General features: G+C 39.2%; 2 protein-coding genes across 2 annotated transcripts; one reads left to right on the forward strand and one right to left on the reverse strand.

Annotated features, from left to right (window-relative positions):
* Positions 1–515: 515 nt before the first annotated feature.
* GCK72_001035 (uncharacterized protein) lies at positions 516–5,141 on the reverse strand (the record flags this gene model as incomplete). The annotated part of the gene is made up of 7 exons (XM_053722811.1): positions 516–728; positions 908–984; positions 1,275–2,566; positions 2,880–3,018; positions 3,300–3,748; positions 4,082–5,003; positions 5,084–5,141. 7 exons carry the CDS (start codon positions 5,139–5,141, stop codon positions 516–518), a joined length of 3,150 nt encoding a protein of 1,049 aa, XP_053591456.1.
* A 6,445-nt stretch (positions 5,142–11,586) lies between these two features.
* Positions 11,587–25,813, forward strand: GCK72_001036 (uncharacterized protein; the record flags this gene model as incomplete). The annotated part of the gene is made up of 16 exons (XM_053722812.1): positions 11,587–11,636; positions 13,359–13,445; positions 18,029–18,183; positions 18,618–18,717; positions 19,896–20,114; positions 20,401–20,872; positions 21,313–21,931; positions 22,016–22,318; positions 22,403–22,515; positions 22,693–22,764; positions 23,118–23,818; positions 24,243–24,642; positions 24,689–24,793; positions 24,906–25,109; positions 25,153–25,299; positions 25,607–25,813. The coding sequence occupies 16 exons, from the start codon at positions 11,587–11,589 to the stop codon at positions 25,811–25,813; spliced, it is 3,954 nt and encodes a 1,317-aa protein (XP_053591457.1).
* Between the last annotated feature and the right edge of the window lie 1,857 nt (positions 25,814–27,670).

The raw sequence follows: 27,670 nt of genomic DNA on the forward strand, positions 1-27,670 counted from the left end.
CATTCATTTCACGTGTATCTTTTCTTGTATTAGACGGGTTAATAGTTTAAAAAATTTAATTTTGAAAGACAATGCACTATTTAGCTTCAGAAACTTTATTCATTGATGAAATAAGCACTAAAATCAGAGAAGGAATGGAAAGAAGAAACAATAAACATGATAGAGAAATAACTGAGAAATGAAAGGCCCTACAGTACCCGACAGACCGAACTGCTCTAGTTTCAGACAAGTTCTCAGTGGGGACTGTAGCTGAAAAAAGGGCAAATAGAGGGATCAATATGGGGGATGGAGAGAATTTTTGGTATCTGGTCAATAGGGAACAAGAAGAAAAAGATGAAAACTGTTCGATGGACTCGTAGAAATTGTTCTAAAGGAAAAGAAAGAAAAAGGAGTATTATTAACAAGAAAAAATATTACTTATTAATATTATTAGAGGTGAGATTGAGCGATTGGGAGGAGAGAAACATGGCAAAGCGGTTTACGAAAAAAATAATTAATTGATTGATTTAAGAGAATTAGGCGGTCTTTTCAGTGGAAAACCGACGGAATGCGTAGTGAGCAATGACGACGGATTGTCCGAGAATCAGGACAGCCAGTGTTCCGAAAATGGCGAAGACTGTCACTGAGTTGAGACAGATTGAACCTTCTTCAATTACTTGTACTTCGTGAGCTTCTTCGCGAAGAAGGTCAAGAGTTGAGGCACGGGACATGGCAACTGGCTCATTCACCTGAAAAATTGATAATAATTAGATGAAAATAATATGTTGGCTGAAGAGAAGAAAGCAAAACATTTTTGAGGATAGGCGGGAACGAACACTTGGAAGGTTGCGTAGTGGGAAAAAGTGTAACCACATAAGCTACGAAAACAGGGCTCTCCAAATCATGTTTCCCTTACTTTAGTGCATACCTGTTGAAGTGGGTCAATGATGACAATCGATGTTGTGGCGTGCGATCTTCTTGGGATCAAGTATCGGTTCGTCTCGACTGAAAATTTAACATTCAGTACATAATTGATTGAAAAAGCAGCAATGACGTTCTAATATCAATCAATTTTTTTTGAACAAAAGAAAAAGAAGGAGACACAGAGAAGTGGGTCAGCTCTTTTTGTATCCAAACTTAAAACCTTTGTATATCTTTTGTAAAAATAACGTTATCAAAAAGTGTTCAACTAATCAAATGTAGTAAATTTCATACTCTTCACTTTACTAGTCGATTACTTTTCTTTAGTTTATGAGATAAACTTTTCCTACAAAAAGAAATATAAAATAACTTACATTCTTCAATGTTGTTGCTGACTTCTCTCTTCTTTCTTCCGAATGATTTCTTGACTCCTCCAGTCAAAGCACACTCAACAGCTTCACAATCTCCCTTACAGATTTCAACTTCACAAGTAACACGAATGGAAGCAGATGAATCGAAACGGAATGCTTGCATCTTCGTGGTCTTAACAGCCGATGATTTGATCTCAATAGCTCCTGGAATGAGTTTCTGAGCAACTGCAGGTGTTGGACATCCTCCATCAATCAATTGAAGTTTCTCTCCAGCTCCGGCCTTTCCTCCTCCAACTCCTGGCTCAGCATGACAGTTCTTAACGAAGAAGTCAAGCTCATCGTCCATAGCCATAATCTCCCATCGGAGCTCAAGAATATCTCCGAGTTTAGCTTGAACCAATGGTTGTTCAGTTCCATCTCCATTCAACAATTGCATCAAAACTGGATTTCCCAACTCAATCTTTCCACGTGGCTGGATGAGATTGGCCTCTGGTCCAGTGACAGTCATATTGTATCCGGCTTGAACACGTCCTCCCAACATGCTCGAGTAGTCGCAAGACACCTCATAAAGTTGGTCCATTGAGGTGACGAGTCCTGGGATTCCGAGGTTATTTGTCTGGATGACAACTGTCGATTTGTATGTTCCATTGAGAAGATCAACGAGTCCACAATCCCGGAATTCAGCGGCTTGTCTCTTTTGACGGAACTCTTCGATTTCTTCCTTCAATGAAGATTCCTCTTCTCCCTTCTTTGTTTTGTTCTTTCCAGTCTCGTTATCATCAAGATTATCCAATGAAATTGGTCTCATTCCGAAATCTTTTGGAAGTCCCAAAACCAAGGTAGCTGCATTCGAATTGGCAACTTCAACACGGCAAGTATCGAACTTGTTCTTCACGAAAATCACTCCACTGAATGGTTCTCCGTTGTTAATTTGAACCTTGATTCCCTCGTAGTTACAAATTGTCTGAATGGCTTCAGCCTTGACCTCAACTGGTGGTCCAATTGGAACGGTGGATTCTGGAGCACGACGGTGTTCGGTGTTCTTGATTGATGGCTTCTTGACCTTCTTGGTGGCCAAAAGTTGAGCCTTTGAGTCCTTTCCTTCAACGACGGTTCCAGAGACACGGTGCTTGGCTTCTGGTACGTTGGCAGCTGCAGATGCTCCGGTGTCGATTTCCTTGGTTACACAGAGATTCTTGTAGAAGTCTGTGTGTTCGTTAACCTCGGCATCCTCATCAATAGCATCGAACAAAGAGCAATCTCCAAGACGACGGTTGTAGTTGGCTCCAGCGCATCTAGAATAAAGGAAAATGAGATGGGTTACTGTAATCATAAATATCTCAAAATCTTGGAAAGTTGTCTGAAAACCTTTAGAGAAGTAGAGTACAAAATTTCCGTTGTTTTATCTGTTAAGGGCTTTCAGATAGGAGAACATTTAGAAGAGGCAGAGCGTTTGAGAATGGAAAATGAAAAGTGAGACGCAGGTTAGCAGGCACTGTAGATTCTCTGCGTCTCGCTTTGGAGAGGAATTTATTCGCTAATTTTCGTCAGTTGACAATTTCTACCTAACTTTCTTGCTTTTTAAAGTTTTTTAGGTCCCCAACTCACGTTGGATTTCCGGCGCAAACTTCGAGACACGAGTTGAGTGAGACGACCTTGTAGCTCTTGGCTGGGATTCCACGTTGTTTGGTGTGAAGATAACGGGAGAAGAGAGCATCATCCTTGTTGGCAGAGCAGTCGTTTTCCACTAGAGGCAGAGCTATGAGTAAAAGACACGTTACATATAACACACAAAGCGGAAATGGACGGTAAGGGAAAGGGGTTAGGCGAGACTTCGGAACTCAGAATTTGGTCAGTATTATGTCGAATGGACAAGATATTAATCGAGTTGGAATCAGCGAGCCAAAGTGGTTCTGAGAAAGCATCATCTAGTCATGTTTATACTTTTCTCAACCACCCGATCACGCTGAATCCAAATATTCAACTCAAATCAAGAAGAGACGTAACCAGGACGGAATTGAGACTTACCAGCAAGACAGTGAAGATCATAAAGATCAACTCCTTGACGAACTTGAGGTTGAAGAGTATTATGTCCATCCAAATACAAAAGATCACAAGATTTGGTCTTCTTATCGTAGTTGAAAGAACGGCACTTTTCTGGAGAAAGTCCGAAGCATTTGGCAACGCATTCCTTGATTCCCTTGGCAGCAGAAGACTTGAGAACATGAAGTTCTGATTCTCCTTCTGGAAGAGCTGCATTGATAGTGCGGATGGCCTTAAGATGTTGTCCAGCTGGGCACTTCTCTTGCTTGAGATGACAGGTGATATCGAAGTAATCGACGAGGAATTCCTCTCCTTCTGGGATGAAGAGCTCTGGTTTGCTCTCGCGAGTTTCAGAGTTCAAGATACATTCTTGTTCGTTGTAGTAGTACATGACTGACTTGCAGACGAATCCATCTCCGGTCTCTGGTGGTGGGCTGGAAATAGAGATATTAGGATGAGTTTCAAGTTTTTGGATTTTCTATTTAGCATTCTTTGTGAATTGTACTGAATTCTTCAAGGTTCGAACTTTGTCATAGGTTGCTCGATCATGATGTAAGTTTTTTTTAGTTCAAGGTGTTCAGACGGCTCAGAAAAGTATAACCTTGACGAAGTTCCTGTGTTTTTTACTTTTGATCTGCATAGCCTTATCTTATCAGTCTGACACGGCTTCTAGAACAGCGCTCTATCGCAAGTTTAAAAAAAGTGTGAAACGAAAAGACCCAAACCGGGACCGTAAAAACTTTGCCAATGGAGCCCCTTTTACTTACTTGGTACACTGGTCGAGGCACATTGTGACAGATGGAACGTTCTCCATGACGAAAGCAGCGAATCCGACGAGAATCATTTGTGGAACACGCTTGAAACTTGGAACATTACGGCAAGTATTTGGAGAAGCGAAGCACTTCTTCTCGAAGTAAGTGAATCCTTCGGTGGCAACAAGATCAGCTCGTCCGAGTGGTTTGGATCTCTCGTCAGCGAGGATGCAGGTACGAGTCTTGTTGTTGTACATGAATGATTTGCAGTTGAAGTCATTGGATGAGATTGAGAGACGTTGAGTGCAAAGAGCTTGGCAGGAATCGAGGTCGACGTTGATGATACGGTCAAGCTCATTCTTCAATTGTTTTCCCTCGACGGCAATGTATTGAGTGATGTATGGTGGATAGCATTGGGATCCAGCACAGTTGTTATCCATGTAGATAACAGTATCATCAGCTTCATCGACGAAAAGAGATGGGCGGTCCAAACGATCTTCGGTATTCAAGATACACTCTTGATCAACTGGATAGAACATGGCAGATTCGCATTCAAATCCGAAAGTATCGAAAGCATTCAAACATGAAGCCATACAGACTTGAATATTCTCAGCTGGGACGACTTCACGGGCGAATCCGACGAGAATCTTCTGCTCGAAAAGATCGAATTGGAATGGAGATTGACAGACACGGTCACTCTTCACACAGCTCTTTGTGAGAAGTTGACTTCCCTTCACGGCTTTTTCAGATCCAGCACGGAAGACTGCACATGATCCATCCTTGAATTCAACACCTTGGCAATCAAGGGAAGCAGCACAGTGATCGGAGCATTCAGCGAGGTTTGAGGTGGGGATTGTTCGGATACGAGCTCCGACTGTTGTGTTGTGTTGGAGGACGAAGATTGTTTGTGTTTCTGGAGGGCATATCGTCACTGATGCTGAAATTAAAAGAAATTAGACAATTTCTGGGTGATAGGGGATTTTTTCTTTTTCAGTCATGTAATAAAATGAAACTCACGTAGGGTATCTGCTAGTGCGGAGACCGCAAAAAGGGCGAAAACCGCGAAGACCTTCATTGGTCAAAATTGAATGGTCGAGTGTTGCAAAACGACGGTTTGTTCGCCAAGCACCCTTCTGAAAAGAAAGAAAACGGATAAGGAGGTGGGATCGGGGGAGCGGATAAAAAGAAACATAAGAAGTGTGAATGTGAATGAACAACGGGAATTCTCGAGACGAGTTTATAAAGTGAATGGCTTCTACTGAATCGAAAGTTTTCTCCCTTTTTCGGTTTCGGAATAAAAATGAAAAAAGAAGAAAAAAGAAGCAAGAGAATTCATCGGAGAAGTCTTGATGGTTTTTGACATCAACCCAAATGGTATATCAGGCGGAAACAACAAGAAAAAGTGGGGGGAACAAGTGGTGTGAAAACTCAAGAAATTGGTTATAATGGGAGAAAGTGAAATGGATCCATAAAAGAAAACATGGAGGAAAGTATGTTATGGCATATGAAAATAGGATTAGAAAGTATAAAAAACATAGCTTTGAAAAATTTGAGAGCTTCGATCAACAATTTTTGACGATATAAAACTTCAAAAATTGAAGGAAAATAGCTGTTTTTGAAATTATTACGATGTTCCAAATTTATAGGTTTTTAGACCAAAAACTCAAAATAATGATGTTTCAATTTGAAAGTCTGAAACTTTTTGAGGAGGGCTCGAACAAAAAAGTTGCCAACTGACCAAATAGATCATAAATTTTTCTAAAACATTTCAAAAACTCAGATTTAAAAAAAAAGTGTTTTTGAGATTGTGCCGATATTTCAAACTCGGTGGTTCTTGAGCCAAAACTCAAGAATTTTTTTGCTTTGGTTTTTTGGGTCATATCTTTTTAGGAGCAACCCGTACAAAAAAGTTGTCAACTACAAAATTAAAGATATTTATAATCTCGTGACGCCATTTCTAGAGCAATCCTCGAGTACTACAGTATCAACATCTCTACTCAACCATATTACTACGGATAGAAAATAAACGGGGGAAAAGAAAAAGGGAAAGAGGCGGTGACTTCTCTTGTATCCAGGAATGTTTAGTAGGGTGAAGGCCATTGTATACAACAAACGTTTTCGGATCAGATATGGGGAAAGAGAACTTAGATGACCGATACTGATAACCTAGTGACGACGACTGTCGGGGGTCGAGATGATAGATTTGATTTCTTCTTCTTCTTCTTATTCGAGGAGAATCGGAATGTATCCACGGCAAAAGACACCCCCTTCCAGAGGTCATATATCCCCATTCTCATCAAGTTTTTTTTTTCTTCCGCTTGTCCTCTCACTTCTCGGCTTCTGCTTCTTCTTCTTCCCGAAACAGAAACCGGTTCGGTCAGGGGGTGGGGGCGGACGACAAAACCGCAAGACGCCGCCACCGCCGCTCCCGGATACTTCTGGATTCTTGAAGCATGAATCATGAATCCATGGAACATCACTCTCTCCCACGAAAGGGGGAGGGGGGAGAATTAGCGGGTTCTCGAAACATGAAACTTGAAAACGGAAAGTGCGTTGAAATGAATAAAATAATAATAGCAGAGAGAGAGAGGTGAAAAAAGTGAATGACGTCGTTGTGTTAAACGAGAGAAAGAGAACACAAAATGGGATAACGGAATAAAAAGAAATTCCGGATTTTGGATTTTTGGAAAAGGAAGGAATGAGTCAGGGGATCGGATCATTGATTTGATAAGAAATTGAATTTTGATCTGTCTGGAGATTACGGTAGGGTAGGTATGGATGTCCAGACAAGCAAGTATGCTCTTTGCCATATAATATACCGTACACAGGTTTTAAGTTAGAGTAGGAGGAAAACGATTACAATGACCAAGAGCTTTACAGTTACCCGACTTTCTACACTGACAAAAAAGTTACAGTGACGAAAAATCTTACAGTTGCCGAAACCTCAAAATTCCGACATTATTAAAATTTTTTTCCCAGCAACCCCGACTTCTACAGTACCCGATAAGTTGAGATCTACATTACTCAGAAAAGTGCACACACTTCTACAGTACCCTGCTCTCTACAACACCCAAAAAATCTACAGTAACCCAAAAAAGTATCCATTTTCTCACTTTCTCTCTCCCCCGCAATCCCTCTAATAACGACGCGGTCTCAATTACGCAACCGATTAAAATATGCCTTCCACAAATTAAAAATCTCTCCTTTCAATTAAAAAAAAACCCTCGCAATCAGATAGGAATTGGAGGGGGTCAGCCACCACGAGAATTCAGACAAAACGATAGAGATAGATAATGTTCCAAAAGCGTGACCCAATTTGCGTATGGGGCGCCTGAAGAGAGAGAGGAAGACGATTGTGTTGACCGTTTTTGTGACACATTTGGAGGAAGGCGTCGAAAGAGAAATCGGATTGACATTGGAGACACAAAAAGAGTAAAACGATTGGATCGGCTGGAGGAAAGAGGAAGAATGGATTGGATGAGACGATTAGAATATGTATATGCATTCTTCCTTTATCCGAGAATAAACGAGAAATTTGTTGCGTAACACTTTCTTTCGGTGAACGAGTACCGGTAAATGGTGCATTGCTTTCAGGGATCTCGGCTGACGACTTAATTCAAAATATTTTGGTTTTTGTGTAGATCAAACATAGCGCTTCATTTTTTGTAGTTGATAACTTTTAGTGCAGAGCTTTCCCAGAGTGAGCTACAGTGAGTGTTCGCCTAGAAGTTTTGCTCTCGATGACAGTTGAGCTTTGGAACAACAACAAAAATAAAGATCTAGACCTAATCTGTTGGGTGACCACCCGTTTTCAGATATTAAGCGAACTGTTACTGAGTTACAGGTACTTAAATCCGTGTACTTAAAAAATCGCTGTCTTTTGGTGGTCATGGATCTGAACTGTATTATCTAGGTCTCAATCGCACCAAATACTTTGAAAATATATCCAAATGTTAATAGAAACATGATGAACAAGAATAGGCAAAGAAATTTTAGATTTTGTTAATAGAGCTTTCCGATATGCTGAAATAGCTAACTTGAGAGAGTTTTTATTGTTCTAGAATGAGATGTCTTTGAAATTTAGCAATCCAACTTTTAAACAATTGTTTTGGTTAGACATGAGACAAAGCTGAACAAAAATATATAAAAGGTTTTGAAAATTAACATCTAGATCATCAAGATACTTGGACAAAACGGATAGGTCAAAAAGCCGAGACCAAATTTTGATGTCGTTTATGCTGAACAACTCCACACCCAAGCTTGAAGCCTTTTCAGCTTTTAGTTGTTTTAGTGAACAATCAAAAAGCTTAAAAAAGGTCTTGCTGGCCAGGAGAATTTCAGAAAACCTCACAACCTATAGAACATATTAGTAAGCAGTGAGTATCAAGCAGATAAGGTACAGTAGGCTAACATTTATCCAAAATGCAAAGAAATCCAGAAGAAGAAGGACAACAACAAGAAGTGAATGGCCGAGATAGAAAACTCAAAAGTGAAAATGATATGGGGGGAGGCGCCACGGGCGCCCACACTTCTTGTAGATAGAAAGCAACACAAAACGGATAGCAGTTATGTGTTTGAACGAACCGACCGATAAATGGGACACCACATTTGGTAATTGGGTCATTAGGGGCTGGCACACTACAGGACGAATGGACGGGGGAAGGCAGAGAAGAAGACAAGACACTTGAGAGAGAGAATGATGAGAACTTGGAGCGACAAGAAGGAGAATAAGAAGAGATTTAACAGATACCGATTGACACTGATTGGCGATTAGTAGTGAAAGAAAGTAGGAGGAGGAGGAATGATATACACTTTTGATATGTGTGCAGAAATTGGAGAAAGCTGTGGATGATGCCTGGGTTGATGGGTATGTCTGTGTGCCTGTTGATCTGGATGTCCTTGGTTATCCTGGACATCCAGATGGAAGCTCTGTAAGGCATTGGTTTCAGAGTTTTCAAGACTGTAGGTGATCTACCGCTGCCTGTCTGTCCATAAGTCTGTTCATCCCGATGTCCATGATTTTTATATCTGTCTGTCTGTCCTGAAACCTAAACGTCCCGCCTCATCTGGCTTCATTCCGAACACCCAGCGACTCACGAAACAAGAAATTCCCGAGACGAATTAGCTGTCCCCCTCCTCCTCTGCGCAATAATCAAGATAACAGTTATGAAATTTAAATAATAAATGGCGTCATGGATGAAATTTTCGGATGATATCATATTGAGAAATTTTAATTCGGGGTATATCATGAACGGCTTTCCGATGATGATGTTCGGTTCTGCAGCTTCTCGAGTTAAGAATTTTGTCCTAGAGTTTTGAGTTTTTTTGAGATGAAAGTTCACGTCTAGCTCTACAAAAGTGTAGTTGGTCACTTTCCGAATGCAGACGCCTTGTGACCGTATCTCATTAGATTGGGCTCGAGCAGAAAAGTAGTCAACTGCGAAAATGGAGATCATAACTTTTACTAATACAGACTCAAATATCAAAATGAACAGTCTGTCATTGACGTCGTGACATTCTTTGGGATTGGAGCCATAAAATACAACCCCGCAACTTTTTGTTCCGCTAATATCTCACGAATTTACACAAAAGTTGACAAGAGCTTTACAATTTTCAGAATTCAAATTTTCATCATCATCATCATCATCATCATTTTCGACTCAGTTACACTCTTTCAAAAGTTAGCTGGTTCAACCAAAATTCCAGCTCACACCAGCTGTATTTCTCTAAACTAGGCTCTTACAAAGGTTACCAACTGCAAAAGAATGCATCTGAGTTGGAAAAACACCCAGACTCAAATTTAACATGATCCTCAACACCCGTATAGTGTAACAAGCTTCTGAAGTCTGAAGTAGAATTCCACCCCAATCCGGAATACTGATGAGGATCACCGGATCTCTAACAAATTTGATAAGCGAATGTGTGTTTTCTTTTTGAAATCATTCGTTTCTTTTCCTTCAGAAGATTGTTTTCTCTTCTTGTTCCTCCAGATCTTCTCCTTCCCGACACATTCTTCATTCATCATCATCTCCATCGTCTCCATCTTTTTGACCTGATTTCTCTTCTTCGAATGAAAAGAGAGACGGGCGGTTACTGTCACTTTTCTATCTGATATTGTATGTATGTATGCGGTTGTACGCCTCCTTTCCTCACTCATCTCTCCCGCGGATTTCTTCTGTACTTTTTCGGATCGGTGATAAAGAGAGAGTGTGCAAGAGGGTGAGACGCAGAGCGCGGATAGCGAGAAAGGAATGTGCGCACGGTTTATGGGCGAGAACGAGGTCATTCAACAACCCTCTCCTCTACTATCCGTAGACGGACTACTGTTTGGATTACACTTTTTTGCGGGATGATCATATACTGGAAGGGGATGGATTACCAGGGGGCTCGGAGGGAAATTCTGGAAGTTCGAATTCGGTTCATAGAGGTTGTATCACAAATCTCACTTGTCACAATTTCCGAGTTTTCAGAAAAGAACCACTACTTGACATGAAAACTGTAAATATTCTTAAAAATTTATCTGAAAATCTCTTTCTCGACGAAAGAAGATTATTTTTCAGGTGCTCTGATCTTGAGGTTATATGATTAAAACTTTGAATTGCAGAACCTTTTTCAGAATACTTTATTTTAGAAGGGATTTATGAAAACTGAGCACTTGAGTTTGTCAGAAGCTTTTCATTTCATGCAGTGGCCGACATACCGTAAAAACTGTATTATAACGACATGGCGTTATATTGTTCAGCTGCCTTCCAGAGAAATTTTGCGGTTTTTAAACTTTTTATGGTTCATTAAAAACGTTTCTAGACATTCAGTTTGTTATTCTCAATTCTATACAATCACACTGCTTTTAATCAGAATCACACTGCTTTTAATCATGGAAAGTGTCCAGGAGAATGCTAGTGGTGAATTTCGAGGGAGTGCTGTTATAATACAGGTGTCGTTCTATTACAGGTGCCGTCATAATACAGTTTTTACTGGACGTTTTACTGGGGTTTTTCTGGAGTTTTTACTGGAGGTAACTGGACGAAACACTGTAAATACATTATTCCGTTCTGGTAACCAACCAACCAAGTTCAAAGCAACCTTTGCTCGCCGCTTGATAAAAAACTGTCGTCGTTTTTTGAAGAAGCGAGAAGAAGATGAAAACTTAAAAGACTCATGAAACTCTGAACGAACTCGAATCTCAAATTTTTGAATCTTGAATCATTGTTAGTTACTGTATTCCTTGTTGGTGATGAAACCCAGAAACATTTATTTATTTATTTATTTATTGAATACGATCTCGAGTATCGTGAAAGTAAGAAAAGAAAAGAAAAATATACAGAAAATATTGTGATTCCAAGCTTCATTACTCCAATTCTGAAATAGAGTTATCTTTTAAAAATTTTTCAAAACTGATCATAAAACACAGACTCCAACCAAAAGAATGAGATCATTACCATATTTCATATGTGGATGGAATAGATAATTAAGCCATTTTCATTCTCTTTTTTCCCATATACGTATGTAAAATTCATCAAATGACAAAGCTTGTCAAAGATATTCTCAAAGATTTCAGAGATGCATTTCGGTAAGTCTTTTTTATTCACAAGAAAACAAGATAAGATGTGAAGAAACAACAAAAGGTGTGAAAACAATAGAGAATACAAGTCATAAATGGGGGAAAATAAAGATAGAAATGGAAGGGTTTGTGTTGTGGAAAGGAAAAATAGATACGATAATGAATAATTGTTAGAAGGAAAATGAACAGGAGTTGGAGTTTATGTCCTGAAACTATTATATCATCTGGTCTAGATCAAGTTCCCAGCAGTGAAATCTGGTAAAAGCCCATTCAATTTTATTGGACCAAGAGATTGATTTATAGTAATTATCAAATTATGGAGTTTAAGACAATTTTCATAGTGGGTAACATTCACAGATTCATCCATTTTCCGACTTCTTCGTTGGAGAGGTTTTTCACTGAAGAGATCCTTTGAAAATCTGGGATCAGAATTTAGTGGGTGCACTGTTGGTTGAGAAAAATCTCCTGCAGGATTCCCATATCCATGCCGCACACACAACCTTCAAATCGTGCTGAGTTTTAAACTTGTAAATCGTCAAAGGCGCGTCAGACCAACTCATGACACGAAACCTCCCAAAATAAATCATCACTGATTCCATTAATTTCTTTTATTCTCAACTTGATTATTCCTCCTGTCAATCAAAAACTTCCCTCTCTTTGAGATGGAATACCTTGTTGCCATGATTAGAGCAGTGTGTCTGGGGGACTATTTCGTACTTTTACTTTCTATCGTTTTTCCATTCTCACAACCCAATTTGACTGATAACAAACATACCTCTATCTAGAAAGTTTTCGTGGAAACTGACGGTTTTGAATGTAATTGATCAAGAGGAATTTTACTTATTCTCTTCTTGTCAGTCTCAGTTGTCTCAGTTGTTCTAAAACCCTGAAGATATTGCTTGTAAACTCATACCTAGATTCCTGCTTGAGAAAACAAATCGTCACTGACCATGACAAAAGTTAATCTATTTTGAACCTTCTGTCTTATTATCGATGGAAACGAACCTTGTGAGTTGTGCCTGTGTAAATAAATATACATCAATTTATATATCATGCACTTATTTTATTTTCAATCAGGGGTCTATTTTCAATTGTCTAAAAAATGAAAGGACGGGGCCGTTGGAAAGGCGACCCGTGAATTGGATTTCGAAGTTTTTGATTGGTATTTTCAAAGATTTTAGTTAGATAAATGCTTACAACTTGCTGTTTTTTCGGTTTTTTAAATCAAATTTGCTGAGTACCGACTTCTTGTTTTGCTTGACTTCGATACGGAGCTAATTCTCATAAAACGTGGCAATTTGGGATTCCACGTTCTCCCTTGTTTTGATTTTTCTCAAACTCTGTTCAACCAGAAGTTACGTTTCCTTTGTTCCGAGTTCAACCCATTTTCATTTTTAAATTTTTTTCCAGGGGCCATGCACCCTTGGTAAAAGTACACAAAATCACTAACCTCTCACTACAAACTACAAGTCGCTACAATAAATTTCTGTGTCCCGTTATCGTGACAACTCTCTAGTCTCCGCCCCCTTTCTACCCGTACAACACAAAAACAGTGTCTCGTTGTGTTATCAATCTCTCTCTCCCTAATAGTTCTGTTGTGTCCATCTACTAACAGTAATTGCTCTTTTTCTTTTTCTTCTTGCCCGTTATTATTTTTTGGTGAATTAATACCTTTCAGTTCTTAACTGCACCTTACCTTACTAACAATTAATATACGTTTCTCTGATTCAGAATCAATCATTCGATGGGAAAAGATACGGAGAAAACACCGCTTCTATTGTCGAATAAAGACTTTCGGAAGAGTGATACTAGTATAAGGTAAGCCATTTACTAACCCTTGAAAATTAGAAAATAAATTTTCCTTGACAGGGGAACCTCACACACGGCCTCCTGCAGAGGCCCTCTCAAAGTACTGCGCACAGTGCATTGAGAGGGCCTCCGCTGGAGGCGGTGCTCACAGGGTCGCAAGTTTGGAATCGTTCCAAATTGCAACCAGGTATTAAGGACAACTTGAATGGGCATATCCCAAATTTTTGTATTGTGCTCGTCACTTGTCGCTGAGAAAACACCGTCTTAACGTTTTTTGAAAGCCATTCTCAAGGCTTTTACAGTGCTTAACCACAGTATCCAGGGGTGTTTGGGACGTTTTTTCTCAGCGGGAAGTGAAGGTTCCCTTGTGAAAGTTATCAGTTTTATACTTTATGTAGATCTAAAAATTGCGGGCATTTTTAGTTTAAAAAAATCAACATTGTAACTCAAATTCTCATAAAGTCAAAATGTTCTGAAGTTGAGTGCTCGCTCACCGTTACCTGATCCTTCTGAGTGGTCGGTGAGGCGCTTTGCTCCATCCTCTGCGACCAAAAGGGGGTGGTCAACGGAGACCGAGTACTAAACTTTGACCAACTATAACTTTGCTCAACTTTCATCTGAAAACTTGGTTTTAAGTTAAAAAGAAACCGAATTTTAAGATCTACAAAACACAATTAAAATTATCTAAACTTGATACCACTAACTACTCTAACTTCCTTCTTATTACCCTATGGTCAACCTCTGTTTTAAGTTCTCTCGTCTAACTAACCTCCTTCTCCTACCATATCATATCTATAATTTTTTGGTTATCAGTTCATTTAATGTGTATTGGAAAAGAGAGAGAGAAAAAGAGACAAACAATCAATAGAAAATAATGATTGTGCTGGACATTGATAGGGAAGAGAACGAGTTTTTGGTGGGGGACAGGGGGAAAGTATGGATACTTGAATTGTGGGAAAATCAGAAAGAAATCTGGAAAACTAATTTAAAAAAGTGGAAAACTATTGAGCTTAAGATATATTGCTGGGAAAATCTTGAAAATGTATTTCAAGCAAGGCACATCAACCTCGATTTGCACCGAATTATTGTACTTTTCGTTAAAGGATCAAATTTTGAGATTTCACATTATTTTGTTGTTGTGATAGACGATTCTGAAATTTTTGTTTTTTAGCATTAAGCACACAATTCCATAATAACTAAACTTTTTCAATATTTCCAATGCTAGTCAAAACAACTCAAAGTTTCCGAAATTTTGATCTGAAAGTTTCTAAGCTCAATTTTGTAGCTTCTGAGTCCCGTGATCACATTCTGGACACGTTTTTTAAAAATCGGAATTTCAGAACAGAAATGAACGTTTCAAGACTTTCTTATAAGGGTCCAGCCACAAAAATTACAGTGGATGTTTACACTTCAGAGCAGAATGAGATTAGCTATCTGCTTATGACCAGACTTGACACTCTGAATTCCAAAATTTTTATTCCATGAGAAATTATCTGAACCATGTGACCTTGTCTCACTAATTTTCACTCAATTTTGTCTCACTAGGGAATGGTCAGGACTGACTTTAGAGTTCAGCAACGAGACCTAGCAGAATCGAGAGACAATTGAATTCTGATGGGAAATCAGTTTTCAAAAATTGTTGAGGGCTCTCCAGAATCCAGTTACTCTGGTCTGAAAATTTGACTCAAATCCGAAGTTTAAAATCCGAAGTCAGTCCTGACCATTCCCTAGTCAGTTGAGCCCTGATAGTCATTGTTTTATTCATTTGACACAGATTTGTCAGCATATTTTGAAAATTGAGTTTTTACACTTATAACCCGAGCAAAGTTGCACTGCTTCCATCCAATTTCGACATTCTACTTGTTTTTTTGGTCAATAGAATTGTTACTCTGAACTCTGTGCTCTCTCTCTATCTAATTTCCAATTCCAATTAATCCTTTTGGAATTCCTTCATTTTCCATTTTTAGCCAGTTCAAATACCACTTTTGTGAGCAAACAACCAACCGAGAGAGCTTCCAAAAATCACAAGTCCTTTTATCCTTTCTGTCTCTCTCTTTTTCTCTACACGTCACATTTATTTACAAGGGCTCCTTCTTCTTCTTTTTTCTCTTTTTTTCGATCATAGTTCCAAAGTCCATCGAAACACATTCTTTCCTAGTCTGTGCTTTTTAGAAACAGAAACGAAAATCCCCCAAATCCATTAGTGTTTTTGATTGAATTCTCTTTATCAGAAGACCCCCCAACCCACACAAAAAAGTTTCGATAGATACAGAGAAAGATGGGAAAATGGATTCCGTGGTAGAAGCTCTTTTTTCGAAACAATGGGAAAAAGTAGGGGACACGAAAAAGTAAATAAATGAGGAATATGAAAGTAAATATTTGAAAATTTATGGAAAAAAGTAGAAAGATGATAAAGTCTAGAGAAACAAATGGACAGAAATTCCGTGGTTTTTGAAAGTTCAGAGAAGGAGCAAATGGGAAGAAGAGTATGAAAAGAAAGTAAAAACCAGAAAATCAAAAAAGGTGGAACTGTAATTTTTGTGCATTTTGTAGACGTATTAGTGAACTTCGGTATATTTTCACGATCTTTTGATAGTCCTACCAATTATTTTTGAGAAAATTTATCTCTATCTTTAGGATACTTTTGCAACACTTCAGCTCTTCTTGAGTTTCTTATCGTTTTTCAACATTTTCTCATGGAAAAATCGAAGTTTTTTGCTCAAAAACAGATAAATTTTGATGTTTTTTTTTCAAAAATCTGGAAGGCTAAAAATAACTCGTCTTATTATCACAACACGCTTCTTACAACCGCGCTCTACCGAAACCGAAGAAAACTGTGTTCGAAATTGAGAGACGCAGAGAAAAAGAGACATTATTCGAAGGCATTTCGGTAGAGTACATTTGTAAGAACTGTGCCAAACTAATAAAGTATACTTAAATTCAGATTCATTTAAAAAAAACTTGAAAAGAGAAAAAAAACATCAAAATTCTGGTAACCCAGGATTCTGAAAAACCTCGTCAAAAGTAGTCACATGGCCGCCTGCAATTATTCAGAATTTTCAACACTTATCCCAATCAAGTTGTTGAGAATATAAACTTTTTGAACAAATTTTTCTTCAAAAATTGAATTTTTCAATCTGAAAAAGTATGAAACCTCTGAAAACCGTAAAACTATATTTCTCATTCTACCTCAAATCTCGAAAATCTCAGAAAATCGTATCACCTAACTTTCCAAAATCCCTCAAAGCCGCTAATTTGTATGTCGTTTGAACGTAGCGACATTGACCTTTGGAATGAGCAAATCTTAGAACTCATTGAATCAAAAAGAGTTGCTCTCTCCGTTTCTCTCAATTCTCAGTTTCCGCCCCTTCTTCTTCTTCTTCTCCTATTTGCTTTTTCGTCTGCGTCTCTTCCCTCTCTCTGTTCTCACTTTTCTCAACTGGTCATCAGAAGACGTCTTCTTTTCATTCTTCTCTCTATTCCAAAGTACTAAAAAGGAACAAAACAATGAATTGATTCCCCCGTCTGTCTCTCTCCTTCTTCTTATTCTTCCTTTTTCTATTCTCTATCATTTATTTTCCTTCAATCAACTATCATTCTCTGCGTCTCGTTATCCCCTCGTTGGCCTGGAAACCTTCATTTCCTTCATTCATCTTTCAAAGAGGCTGGAGGCATTGAGTCAGTCAGCATCAAAAAAACAGAAGAAGAAGAAGAAAGGGGGCGGAGTCGAAGACATCATATCTTTTTTTAATTAAACGGACGGCCCCATCGGCTAGAAACCATTCATTCTCACACCTTTTTGTTTCTTCTCTTCTCCGTTTCTTCTTCGATTCTGACTGATGAAAAGCCGAAAAAACGAGCCCACTTGGGTGACTAAGCCTCTTCTTAAACGGTACGCATTTTGGGGAATCGTTTTGTTTTTAGTTATTGTGTTTGATGGCAAGAAAAAGGATCTTTTAGGAATGAGGCATAGCCTAAGCAGCTACCGAGCGCTGTAGGTAGTAGTTTTGGATCCCTGGTATAGTAATTGTAAGTTCAGGCTCTGTTTTATTGCTCTTTTCGAGTTTTTTTGCTGGAAATTGTTTCTCTTTTTCAATTTTTGGACTGAATCACTATGGCATTACTTTGTCAGTTTCTGGCCGAATTAGATGAACATTTTATTGAAGAAATCTGCTTGACGATAGCTTTCAGATGAATGTCTACGTTTTTTCGAAACCTAAAGTTCACTGATAGCACTGGATTCTTTTCAGTTTTTGTTCAAACTTTCTAAAACATTAACTTTTGGAATCTCTAGAATCCGAGCTTTCACATGAGTATAATCATGCTCATGTTCTGAGTTTTACGAAAAAATTTTTGAGTGTTGGTCCCGCCACGTGAACTTCCATAACTCGGTATTGCGCTGTCTCACAGAATTCAAGTAAATCTGCTTGAAATTAGCTTTTGCATGAGTATGAACATAACTGCTCTTTTTGAGAAAACTGCAGTTTCAAAACCCTCTTGCCAACAAATCCAAAATTTCAAATCCACGTTTTTTTCTACAAAACCACCAAAACACTCGCTCATGCAATAACATCTCCCATCTTTTTTTGCAGTTCCCACTCAAGTGACTCCTCAATCGATGAATCGACTGTCAAGCTTACAAACTATGGACTCTTCTCTTATACTCGTGGAAAAGATTTACTTCTTCTCATCGTCGGAACAATCGCCGCAGTTATTCATGGAGCCGGATTCCCACTTCTTGCCATTGGTTAGTTTTGAATAGATAGTTTTTGTATTTGAGTAAAAAAGGTTGAAACCAGCGATAGTTGACGCTGTAGGCATAATTATACTAAGGTCTTGACACACATTTAATTCAAAAATATAGTATTTTTGATCCTAACAAAAAGGGAATTTAAAAAAAAATCATTTTATACTTCTGAAACTTTCTAAAGTTCACTAAAACACATACCGTACCCCCATGGGTTCATTTTGTTGTCGTTTTGCAACCGGAATCGTCATCTCACATCAAGAACATTTGACCTCCCTTTTCAGTTAAAAAACGACAATTCCAAACTATACCATTAATTTAATTAGATTACCTTTCTCTCTAGGATGACATCACTTTTCCAAATGATTTGTGTTGTGATCTTTTTTCGGGTAGAAGGCATTCTTAAAGGAGAAAAAAATCAAGTTTGTTTTCAGTACTCGGAGGAATGACAACAGTCTTCTTGAGAGCTCAGAACTCTGGATTCGTTGTTGGTATCGAAAATGTGAACCCGAATGGATTGGAACCGATTTCAATGTTAGTTTGAGTGAAGGGAAATACAGAAAATAAATAAGAACAAGAAAAAATTGGAAAAAAAAACAACTAAATGGTGCATCGACCTTGGAACCCGTTTTGCTAACCAATTCTTCGAAATTCAACAGCCAAGATACACCATTAATAAGCCGAAAGAATGCTCTTCTCAAATATGTTTCCTCTTTTCCAAAAAGAATTTCTCAGAACGTCAGCCAAGTTTCATCTGAAATTTTTGTTCCAAAGTCACAGATTTTTGTAGCCTCGACACCAGGAAAACAAACTCTGACAAAACAAAATCATGTTTAGCCAATTGCATATTTGTCATTAGAGAAAGTCACCAAAAACTACAATTCGATTGAACTTTTGCTCTTTAACCGTAGTCCTAAAGTGCCTTGAGTCATCTGATCCGACTACTTAATCCCTCTATCTGATCCCCATGACAAAAAGCAATAAACTCTATTTGCAGAAAGGGATTTTCAGCTAGAGTTTAGTTGTTTTTGAGGGTTTTTTAGTTTCCAGGTGAACAAAAAAGTTGCACGTGTCCCTCAAAAATTAAGGTGCAAGATGCACCAATTCGTGACTTTTTGAAACAAGATCTATTCTAATTTTCGCAGTGATTCACACAACTGGTCTGTGATCTTAGAAACCACTCAATTCAGGCTGAAACAGATAATTAGATTCACTAAAAATATAAAGAAATCACATTTTGCTTCTGCTGCTGAGAGAACTTTGATTCTCTCTTGCAATTTTTCGTATTTCTTTAGTCTGCGCAACGCCTTCTCTTCGTTTTTTTGATAAGAGAATGTGTCTGGCTTGTGAAAAGAAAAAAAACAGCTGATAAAAGAAAATAAGATATCTTATCATTTGACACCTTTAGTTCCTTGTTAGAATGGGAGAACTTTTGAAAGATGCAAGTGATATCATTTGGAAGCAGAAGGGATCGAGGTTAACATTTTAAAGGTGTAATCATACGAAAAAATCAAACTCTCGCTGAATGCGTGGCGAGCGAACACCAAGACCACTAGGCCACACGGGTGGGCTTGCCGCCGAATATAATGGAATAGAAGTTCTTAGATTTCGAGCATTTTCGAGGCGCATCGGAACTCAGTTTTGGAAATTGAACAGACATTTACAGTGTCTCTTCTTACAAAGTTTTCATTCATAAATCACTTTTATTCCAGGGAAGATTTCAATGCGGAAGTTGTGAAGTTCTGTATCTACTATCTGGTTCTTGGAGTGTTAATGTTCGTGACGTCATACATCCAAATCGCTTGTTTCGAGTCGTACGCCGAAAATCTGGTTCACAAATTGAGACAAAACTATCTGAAAGCGATTCTGAGGCAGCAGATTCAATGGTTCGACAAGCAACAGACGGGAAATTTGACAGCGAGATTGACTGAGTAAGGAGAACGGGTTTTAGGGATTACAGTAGGACTACTGTAGGGTTACTGTAGTTCCAAAGCTTCAGTAATCCTATAGCGGATAGCTGTAACTCTTTCAAATTAGTTCTAGGCTTTATAATAGTAATGTTGGCAATTTTAGCAAAACAATGAGATTTTGAAAAATCTTAAAGTTAAGGTCCCACCACGAAAACTACTGTAACTCAACTTGTTGCAGTCGGTAATGGACTAAATCTATACTTTTAGAGTAGGTAACTTTCGAAAAAAATTCGAATCATTTTTTCAGTGACTTGGAACGTGTTCGTGAAGGATTAGGAGACAAATTCGCCCTGCTCGTTCAAATGTTTGCTGCGTTCCTAGCTGGATACGGTGTCGGATTCTTCTACAGTTGGTCAATGACTCTTGTTATGATGGGATTTGCTCCATTGATTGTCTTATCTGGAGCCAAAATGAGCAAGAGTATGGCGACTCGAACAAAGGTTGAACAGGAGACGTATGCAGTGGCTGGAGCAATTGCAGAGGAGACGTTCTCCTCGATTCGAACTGTTCACTCGTTGAATGGACACAAAAGAGAATTAGATAGATTCTGGAATGCATTGGAAGTGGGAAGACAGACTGGAATTGTCAAGTATTGTTATATGGGAATCGGAGTTGGTTTCAGTAATTTGTGCATGTATTCTTCGTATGCATTGGCTTTTTGGTATGGAAGTACACTCATTATCAACGATCCTACTTTCGATCGAGGTCTCATTTTTACTGTGAGTTTGAATTGGGGAAGGGTGGGAGACAGATTTGCAAAATATCGGCCCGGCCGGATCCGGAGTAAAAAAATGTGCACGATTTTTTCACAAAATTTCTTCAAACTTTCTAAATTTTCATCAAAAATAGTCAAAATTCCTATGTACGCTTGTGTTTCATCGACATGTAAAGATATAGTCAAAAAATCGAAAAAAAAATTCAAAAAAACTCAAAATTTAAAATTTTCAAATTTTTGATATGTGACCCGGGCCTACCGGTGAGAATTCTCAAATCGGCATGGCCCGGCCCGGCCTGTTGCAAGTCTGGAGGGAGAGTGATGTCACGGCTGAAAACTGTCATATCTGAAGCTCAATCCCTCTGGAGGGCAATTGAGCTCAGACATCAATTCTAGATTTCCTTTCATTACTATCACACGACAAAACATATCATAATGATCCAGGTCTTCTTCGCAGTCCTCTCCGGATCCACGTCTCTCGGAGGTGCTCTCCCACATCTTGCCAGTTTCGGAACCGCCCGTGGAGCTGCTTCAACAGTTCTCCGAGTCATCAATTCTCACCCAAAAATCGATCCATATTCACTGGAAGGAATCCTCGTGGACAACATGAAAGGAGATATTTCATTCCAAAATGTTCATTTCCGTTATCCATCTCGAAAAGATGTTCAAGTACTGAAAGGAATCTCATTGGAAGTGAAATCAGGAGACAAGATTGCTCTGGTTGGATCAAGTGGATGTGGAAAGTCAACAATTGTCAATTTACTCCAAAGATTCTATGATCCAACGAAAGGGAAAGTCCTGTTAGATGGAGTTGATTTGAAAGAAGTGAATGTTCACAGTCTTCGAGAACAAATCGGAATTGTCAGTCAGGAACCAGTACTGTTTGATGGAACTATTTATGAAAATATCAAGATGGGAAATGAACATGCAACACACGATCAAGTGGTTGAGGCTTGTAAAATGGCCAATGCTAATGATTTCATCAAAAGATTACCTGATGGATATGGAACGAGAGTTGGAGAGAAGGGAGTACAACTGAGTGGAGGACAGAAACAGAGAATTGGTGGGTGAAATTGCAAAATAACTTTTGAAAAAGATTGCCTAGAACTGTTCCAGACACCTTTTGAACCATTATATATGTTTTCAGCCATCGCCCGTGCCCTTGTCAAAAATCCGAAAATCCTTTTACTCGACGAAGCCACCTCAGCATTGGATACAGAAGCTGAACGGGAAGTCCAAGCGGCTCTCGATCAGGCTCAAACTGGAAGAACCACTATCATTGTAGCCCATCGATTGAGTACAATCCGAAATGTTGACAGAATTTTCGTCTTCAAAGCTGGAAACATTGTGGAGACTGGAAGTCATGAGGAGTTGATGAACAAGCAAGGAGTTTTCTATGATATGACACAGGCTCAAGTAGTTAGACAGCAGCAACAGGAGGCTGGGAAAGGTACGCATTTTCTGATGATACAGAACTTTCTAGCTTGAAAGGAGAAAATAGAAAGCTAATTAACAGAAAATTTCCAATTTTCAGACATCGAAGACACAATTTCGGAATCCGCTCATTCTCATCTCAGCCGGAAATCATCAACAAGAAGTGCCATTTCAATTGCTACATCGATCCATCAGTTGGCAGAGGAAGTTGAGGTAATGACTACAACATTTATAGGGACAACAGACCAGTAAGAGCGCTCTAATGAATGCTCTTTTATCATTAGAGCGAACTTACAAGACTCGCCAACGCAAAATATAATTCTTCTCACGACTCATTCAAATTCTCTCATCAATTATTAGATAATCAATCTCCCTAATCGTCAATTACAGCTTGTTGACCCATTCAACGGTCAAACAAATCAAGACATGATAAGAGCCCGTGTACTGGCGGCTTTTGGGGGTGTAAGTGGATGATGGTGTACTTCTGAATACCCCTCTCTTTTCTAATCTCTTCTCTCTTCTTTGGTTTTGATTTCTCTTCTTTTCTAACTCTTTTTTCTTTCTCTATCCCTTTTTCTTCCGTTTTTCTGACACTTCTCACCCTTTTCTTTTCCTGACTTGGATTTTCGAACTGATTGTTTTAATTGGGAATGGAATGGAATTTCAGGAGAAATCTGGATGTTGAAGATCTGACCATTCTGATCTTTTCAAAAAATCTGATCTCATCAGCTTTCCAATCATGCCAAGTTCTCTGTAAAATCCCATCTCATTTCATGATTCAATAGTTTTCAATCAATCCCTTCCTTCTTTTTCAGGAATGCAAAGCTCCGCCCACATCCATCTCAAAGATCTTCAGTTTCAATCGAGACAAGATTTGGTGGTTTATTGGAGGACTGTTTGGTGCTTTTATCTTCGGATCGGTTACTCCTGTCTTCGCTTTGGTTTATGCAGAAATCTTCAATGTCTACTCTCTCCCAGTTGAACAAATGCAATCGTCTGTGTATTTCTGGTGTGGAATGTTCGTCTTAATGGGTGTCACTTTCTTCATCGGATTCTTCATCTCAGCGAATTGTCTCGGAAGATGTGGAGAGTCTCTGACGATGAAGCTACGATTCGAGGCATTCAAGAACCTAATGAGACAAGATATCGCATTCTATGATGATTTGAGACATGGAACTGGAAAATTGTGTACTCGATTCGCGACGGATGCTCCGAATGTTCGATATGTATTCACCCGTCTTCCAGTTGTTCTCGCTTCAGTTGTCACTATTTGTGGAGCTCTGGGAATCGGATTCTGGTATGGATGGCAGTTGGCTTTGGTTCTAGTTGTTATGGTACCTCTTCTCGTGATGGGTGGATACTTCGAGATGCAAATGAGATTTGGAAAGCAGATAAGAGATACTCAGTTATTGGAAGAAGCTGGAAAAGTGGCGTCTCAGGCTGTGGAACATATTCGGACGGTTCATTCGTTGAATCGACAGGAACAGTTTCATTTCACTTATTGCGAGTATTTGAGGTTAGTTTGAAGATACTATAGAACAAGCGCCCGTGTCGTGGCCGAAATTTGAAGTTATCCGAATCTAGGCATGATTATATTCATATGAAAGCTTATAGTCAGCTGATACTGCAAGTCTAGTTTTAATCAAGATTAAAACTAAACGAGCTGATTTATCATACTTTTGTTCTGAAAACTGAGTCTCGACACGAAAACTGCGGCATCTCAGCTTAATGAGGCACAATTTTTGTTGAAACTACAATTTTCAAAATCAGTTTCTGTCAGAGTTTCGTATTAGGTTAATAAAAACTTGGTTTGAAAAGTTTTTGCATTAAAAATTCTACCGTAACCTAGCTCTTTCGCGCCTATTCTCGCTGAAATCAAAAACTTTATTACGATAATCGTTTTAAAAAAGCAGTCAATTAATTCGTCTATCATCTTCCAGAGAGCCATTCAACACGAATCTGAAACACGCACACACCTACGGAGCCGTCTTCGCCTTCTCCCAATCTCTGATATTCTTCATGTACGCAGCTGCATTCTATCTGGGAAGTATCTTCGTCAATCAGCATGCAATGCAACCAATTGATGTCTATCGAGTATTCTTTGCCATTTCTTTCTCTGGACAAATGATAGGAAATGCGACTTCTTTCATTCCGGATGTTGTCAAAGCACGTCTTGCTGCCTCTCTTTTATTCTATTTAATCGAACATCCAACCCCAATTGACTCACTTTCGGAGGCTGGAATTGTCAAGTCGATCACTGGAAACATATCGATTCGAAATGTTTTCTTCAATTATCCAACAAGAAAGGAGACAAAAGTCTTGCAAGGATTCACACTGGATGTAAGTTTGATTGGAAAATATTAAACTTTAATTTATGAATTTTCAGATCAAACCAGGTCAAACAGTGGCTCTTGTTGGACACTCCGGGTGTGGAAAGTCGACAATTATGGGTCTTTTGGAGAGATTCTATAATCAGGATAAGGGAATGATTGTGAGTTTGACTCTTTGCCAGTGGAGCAAATGCGCTTTACCGTAATAAATGTAATAAGGTTTCGGTGGAGCGCGTTTACATTTTCTGGGCAAAACATAGTTTTATCTTCCAGATGATCGATGGTGACAACATCCGTAATCTAAACATCAGTTCACTCCGTCAACAAGTCTGTATTGTCAGTCAAGAACCAACACTATTCGACTGCACAATCGGAGAGAATATCTGTTATGGAACCAATCGAAATGTCACTTATCAAGAGATTGTTGAAGCTGCCAAAATGGCAAATATTCATAATTTCATTCTTGGATTACCGGATGTAAGTGATGGATAAGAGAGGTCTCATCAACTATCATTTTCAGGGTTATGATACTCATGTCGGAGAGAAAGGAACTCAATTATCGGGTGGTCAAAAACAAAGAATTGCCATTGCGAGAGCACTTGTCAGATCTCCGTCTGTTCTTTTGTTGGATGAAGCAACTAGTGCTTTGGATACGGAAAGTGAAAAGGTACGGGTTGAAAAATAGTTGCGACTATCGATCATTTCAGAAAAAAACGTTCCGTTCAAAAGTTTTTTAAGTGTTCTGAAAATTTCCAAATGATTATACTCCTGACTATGCTAGGGTCCCGCAACGAAAACTACAGTAGAAAAGTTTAAAGGAGCATAGAGATTCACATCTATCTAAAATCTAGTTCTGATTATTCTCACATGAAAAAGATTTCACATGTAATTGTGAATATCAAATTTTCATTTAGGTACATAGACAGAAATTGAGCGAGTCAGAAATTTCAAAAAATTTCCATTTTGATTTGCAGATAGTACAAGAAGCACTCGACGCGGCGAAACAAGGTCGTACGTGTCTCGTAATTGCTCATCGTCTCAGTACAATTCAGAATAGTGACGTCATTGCAATCGTCAACGATGGAAAGATTGTTGACAAGGGAACTCATGATGAATTGATCAGAAAATCTGAAATCTATCAGAAACTTTGTGAAACACAACGTATCGTTGAAAGCCAATAAACACGAGTCTTCAAATCGTCTAGGGGTATTTGTTCTGTTTAGGCCCAAAAGCCTTTCCTCATTCATTTTTTTGTGTGTACTTGTCTCAAGTTTTGTGATATTTATTTTTGAATTGCGAGTCTGATCCCTTCCCTTTTTTTGCATATTTGTTGAATGTTTTCACCTATTTTTTATAATAAATTTTGGAAAAATTTCTGCTAAGATGAAGATATGAAATGAGTATAAAAATTCAGCTGAAAACCGAAGCAGTCAGGTACACAGTAATCTGGGGGGAAGGGAGTTTCAGATTCTTTTCTCAGTCAGCCGAAGCAGTCAGGTACACAGTAATCTGGGGAGATGGAGTTTCAGATTATTTTCTCAGTCAGCCGAAGCAGTCAGGTACACAGTAATCTGGGGGGAAGGAGTTTCAGATTCTTTTCTCAGTCAGCCGAAGCAGTCAGGTACACAGTAATCTGGGGAGATGGAGTTTCAGATTATTTTCTCAGTCAGCCGAAGCAGTCAGGTACACAGTAATCTGGGGGGAAGGGAGTTTCAGATTCTTTTCTCAGTCAGCCGAAGCAGTCAGGTACACAGTAATCTGGGGGGAAGGGAGTTTCAGATTCTTTTCTCAGTCAGCCGAAGCAGTCAGGTACACAGTAATCTGGGGGGAAGGAGTTTCAGATTCTTTTCTCAGTCAGCCGAAGCAGTCAGGTACACAGTAATCTGGGGGGAAGGAGTTTCAGATTCTTTTCTCAGTCAGCCGAAGCAGTCAGGTACACAGTAATCTGGGGAGATGGAGTTTCAGATTATTTTCTCAGTCAGCCGAAGCAGTCAGGTACACAGTAATCTGGGGGGAAGGAGTTTCAGATTCTTTTCTCAGTCAGCCGAAGCAGTCAGGTACACAGTAATCTGGGGAGATGGAGTTTCAGATTATTTTCTCAGTCAGCCGAAGCAGTCAGGTACACAGTAATCTGGGGGGAAGGAGTTTCAGATTCTTTTCTCAGTCAGCCGAAGCAGTCAGGTACACAGTAATCTGGGGGGAAGGAGTTTCAGATTCTTTTCTCAGTCAGCCGAAGCAGTCAGGTACACAGTAATCTGGGGGGAAGGAGTTTCAGATTCTTTTCTCAGTCAGCCGAAGCAGTCAGGTACACAGTAATCTGGGGGGAAGGGAGTTTCAGATTATTTTCTCAGTCAGCCGAAGCAGTCAGGTACACAGTAATCTGGGGGGAAGGGAGTTTCAGATTCTTTTCTCAGTCAGCCGAAGCAGTCAGGTACACAGTAATCTGGGGAGATGGAGTTTCAGATTATTTTCTCAGTCAGCCGAAGCAGTCAGGTACACAGTAATCTGGGGGGAAGGAGTTTCAGATTCTTTTCTCAGTCAGCCGAAGCAGTCAGGTACACAGTAATCTGGGGAGATGGAGTTTCAGATTCTTTTCTCAGTCAGCCGAAGCAGTCAGGTACACAGTAATCTGGGGAGATGGAGTTTCAGATTCTTTTCTCAGTCAGCCGAAGCAGTCAGGTACACAGTAATCTGGGGGGAAGGAGTTTCAGATTCTTTTCTCAGTCAGCCGAAGCAGTCAGGTACACAGTAATCTGGGGGGAAGGGAGTTTCAGATTCTTTTCTCAGTCAGCCGAAGCAGTCAGGTACACAGTAATCTGGGGGGAAGGGAGTTTCAGATTCTTTTCTCAGTCAGCCGAAGCAGTCAGGTACACAGTAATCTGGGGAGATGGAGTTTCAGATTCTTTTCTCAGTCAGCCGAAGCAGTCAGGTACACAGTAATCTGGGGGGAAGGGAGTTTCAGATTCTTTTCTCAGTCAGCCGAAGCAGTCAGGTACACAGTAATCTGGGGGAAGGAGTTTCAGATTCTTTTCTCAGTC

This window comes from Caenorhabditis remanei, chromosome I (genome assembly GCF_010183535.1).
Source record: "Caenorhabditis remanei strain PX506 chromosome I, whole genome shotgun sequence".
Lineage (NCBI taxonomy): Eukaryota > Metazoa > Nematoda > Chromadorea > Rhabditida > Rhabditidae > Caenorhabditis > Caenorhabditis remanei.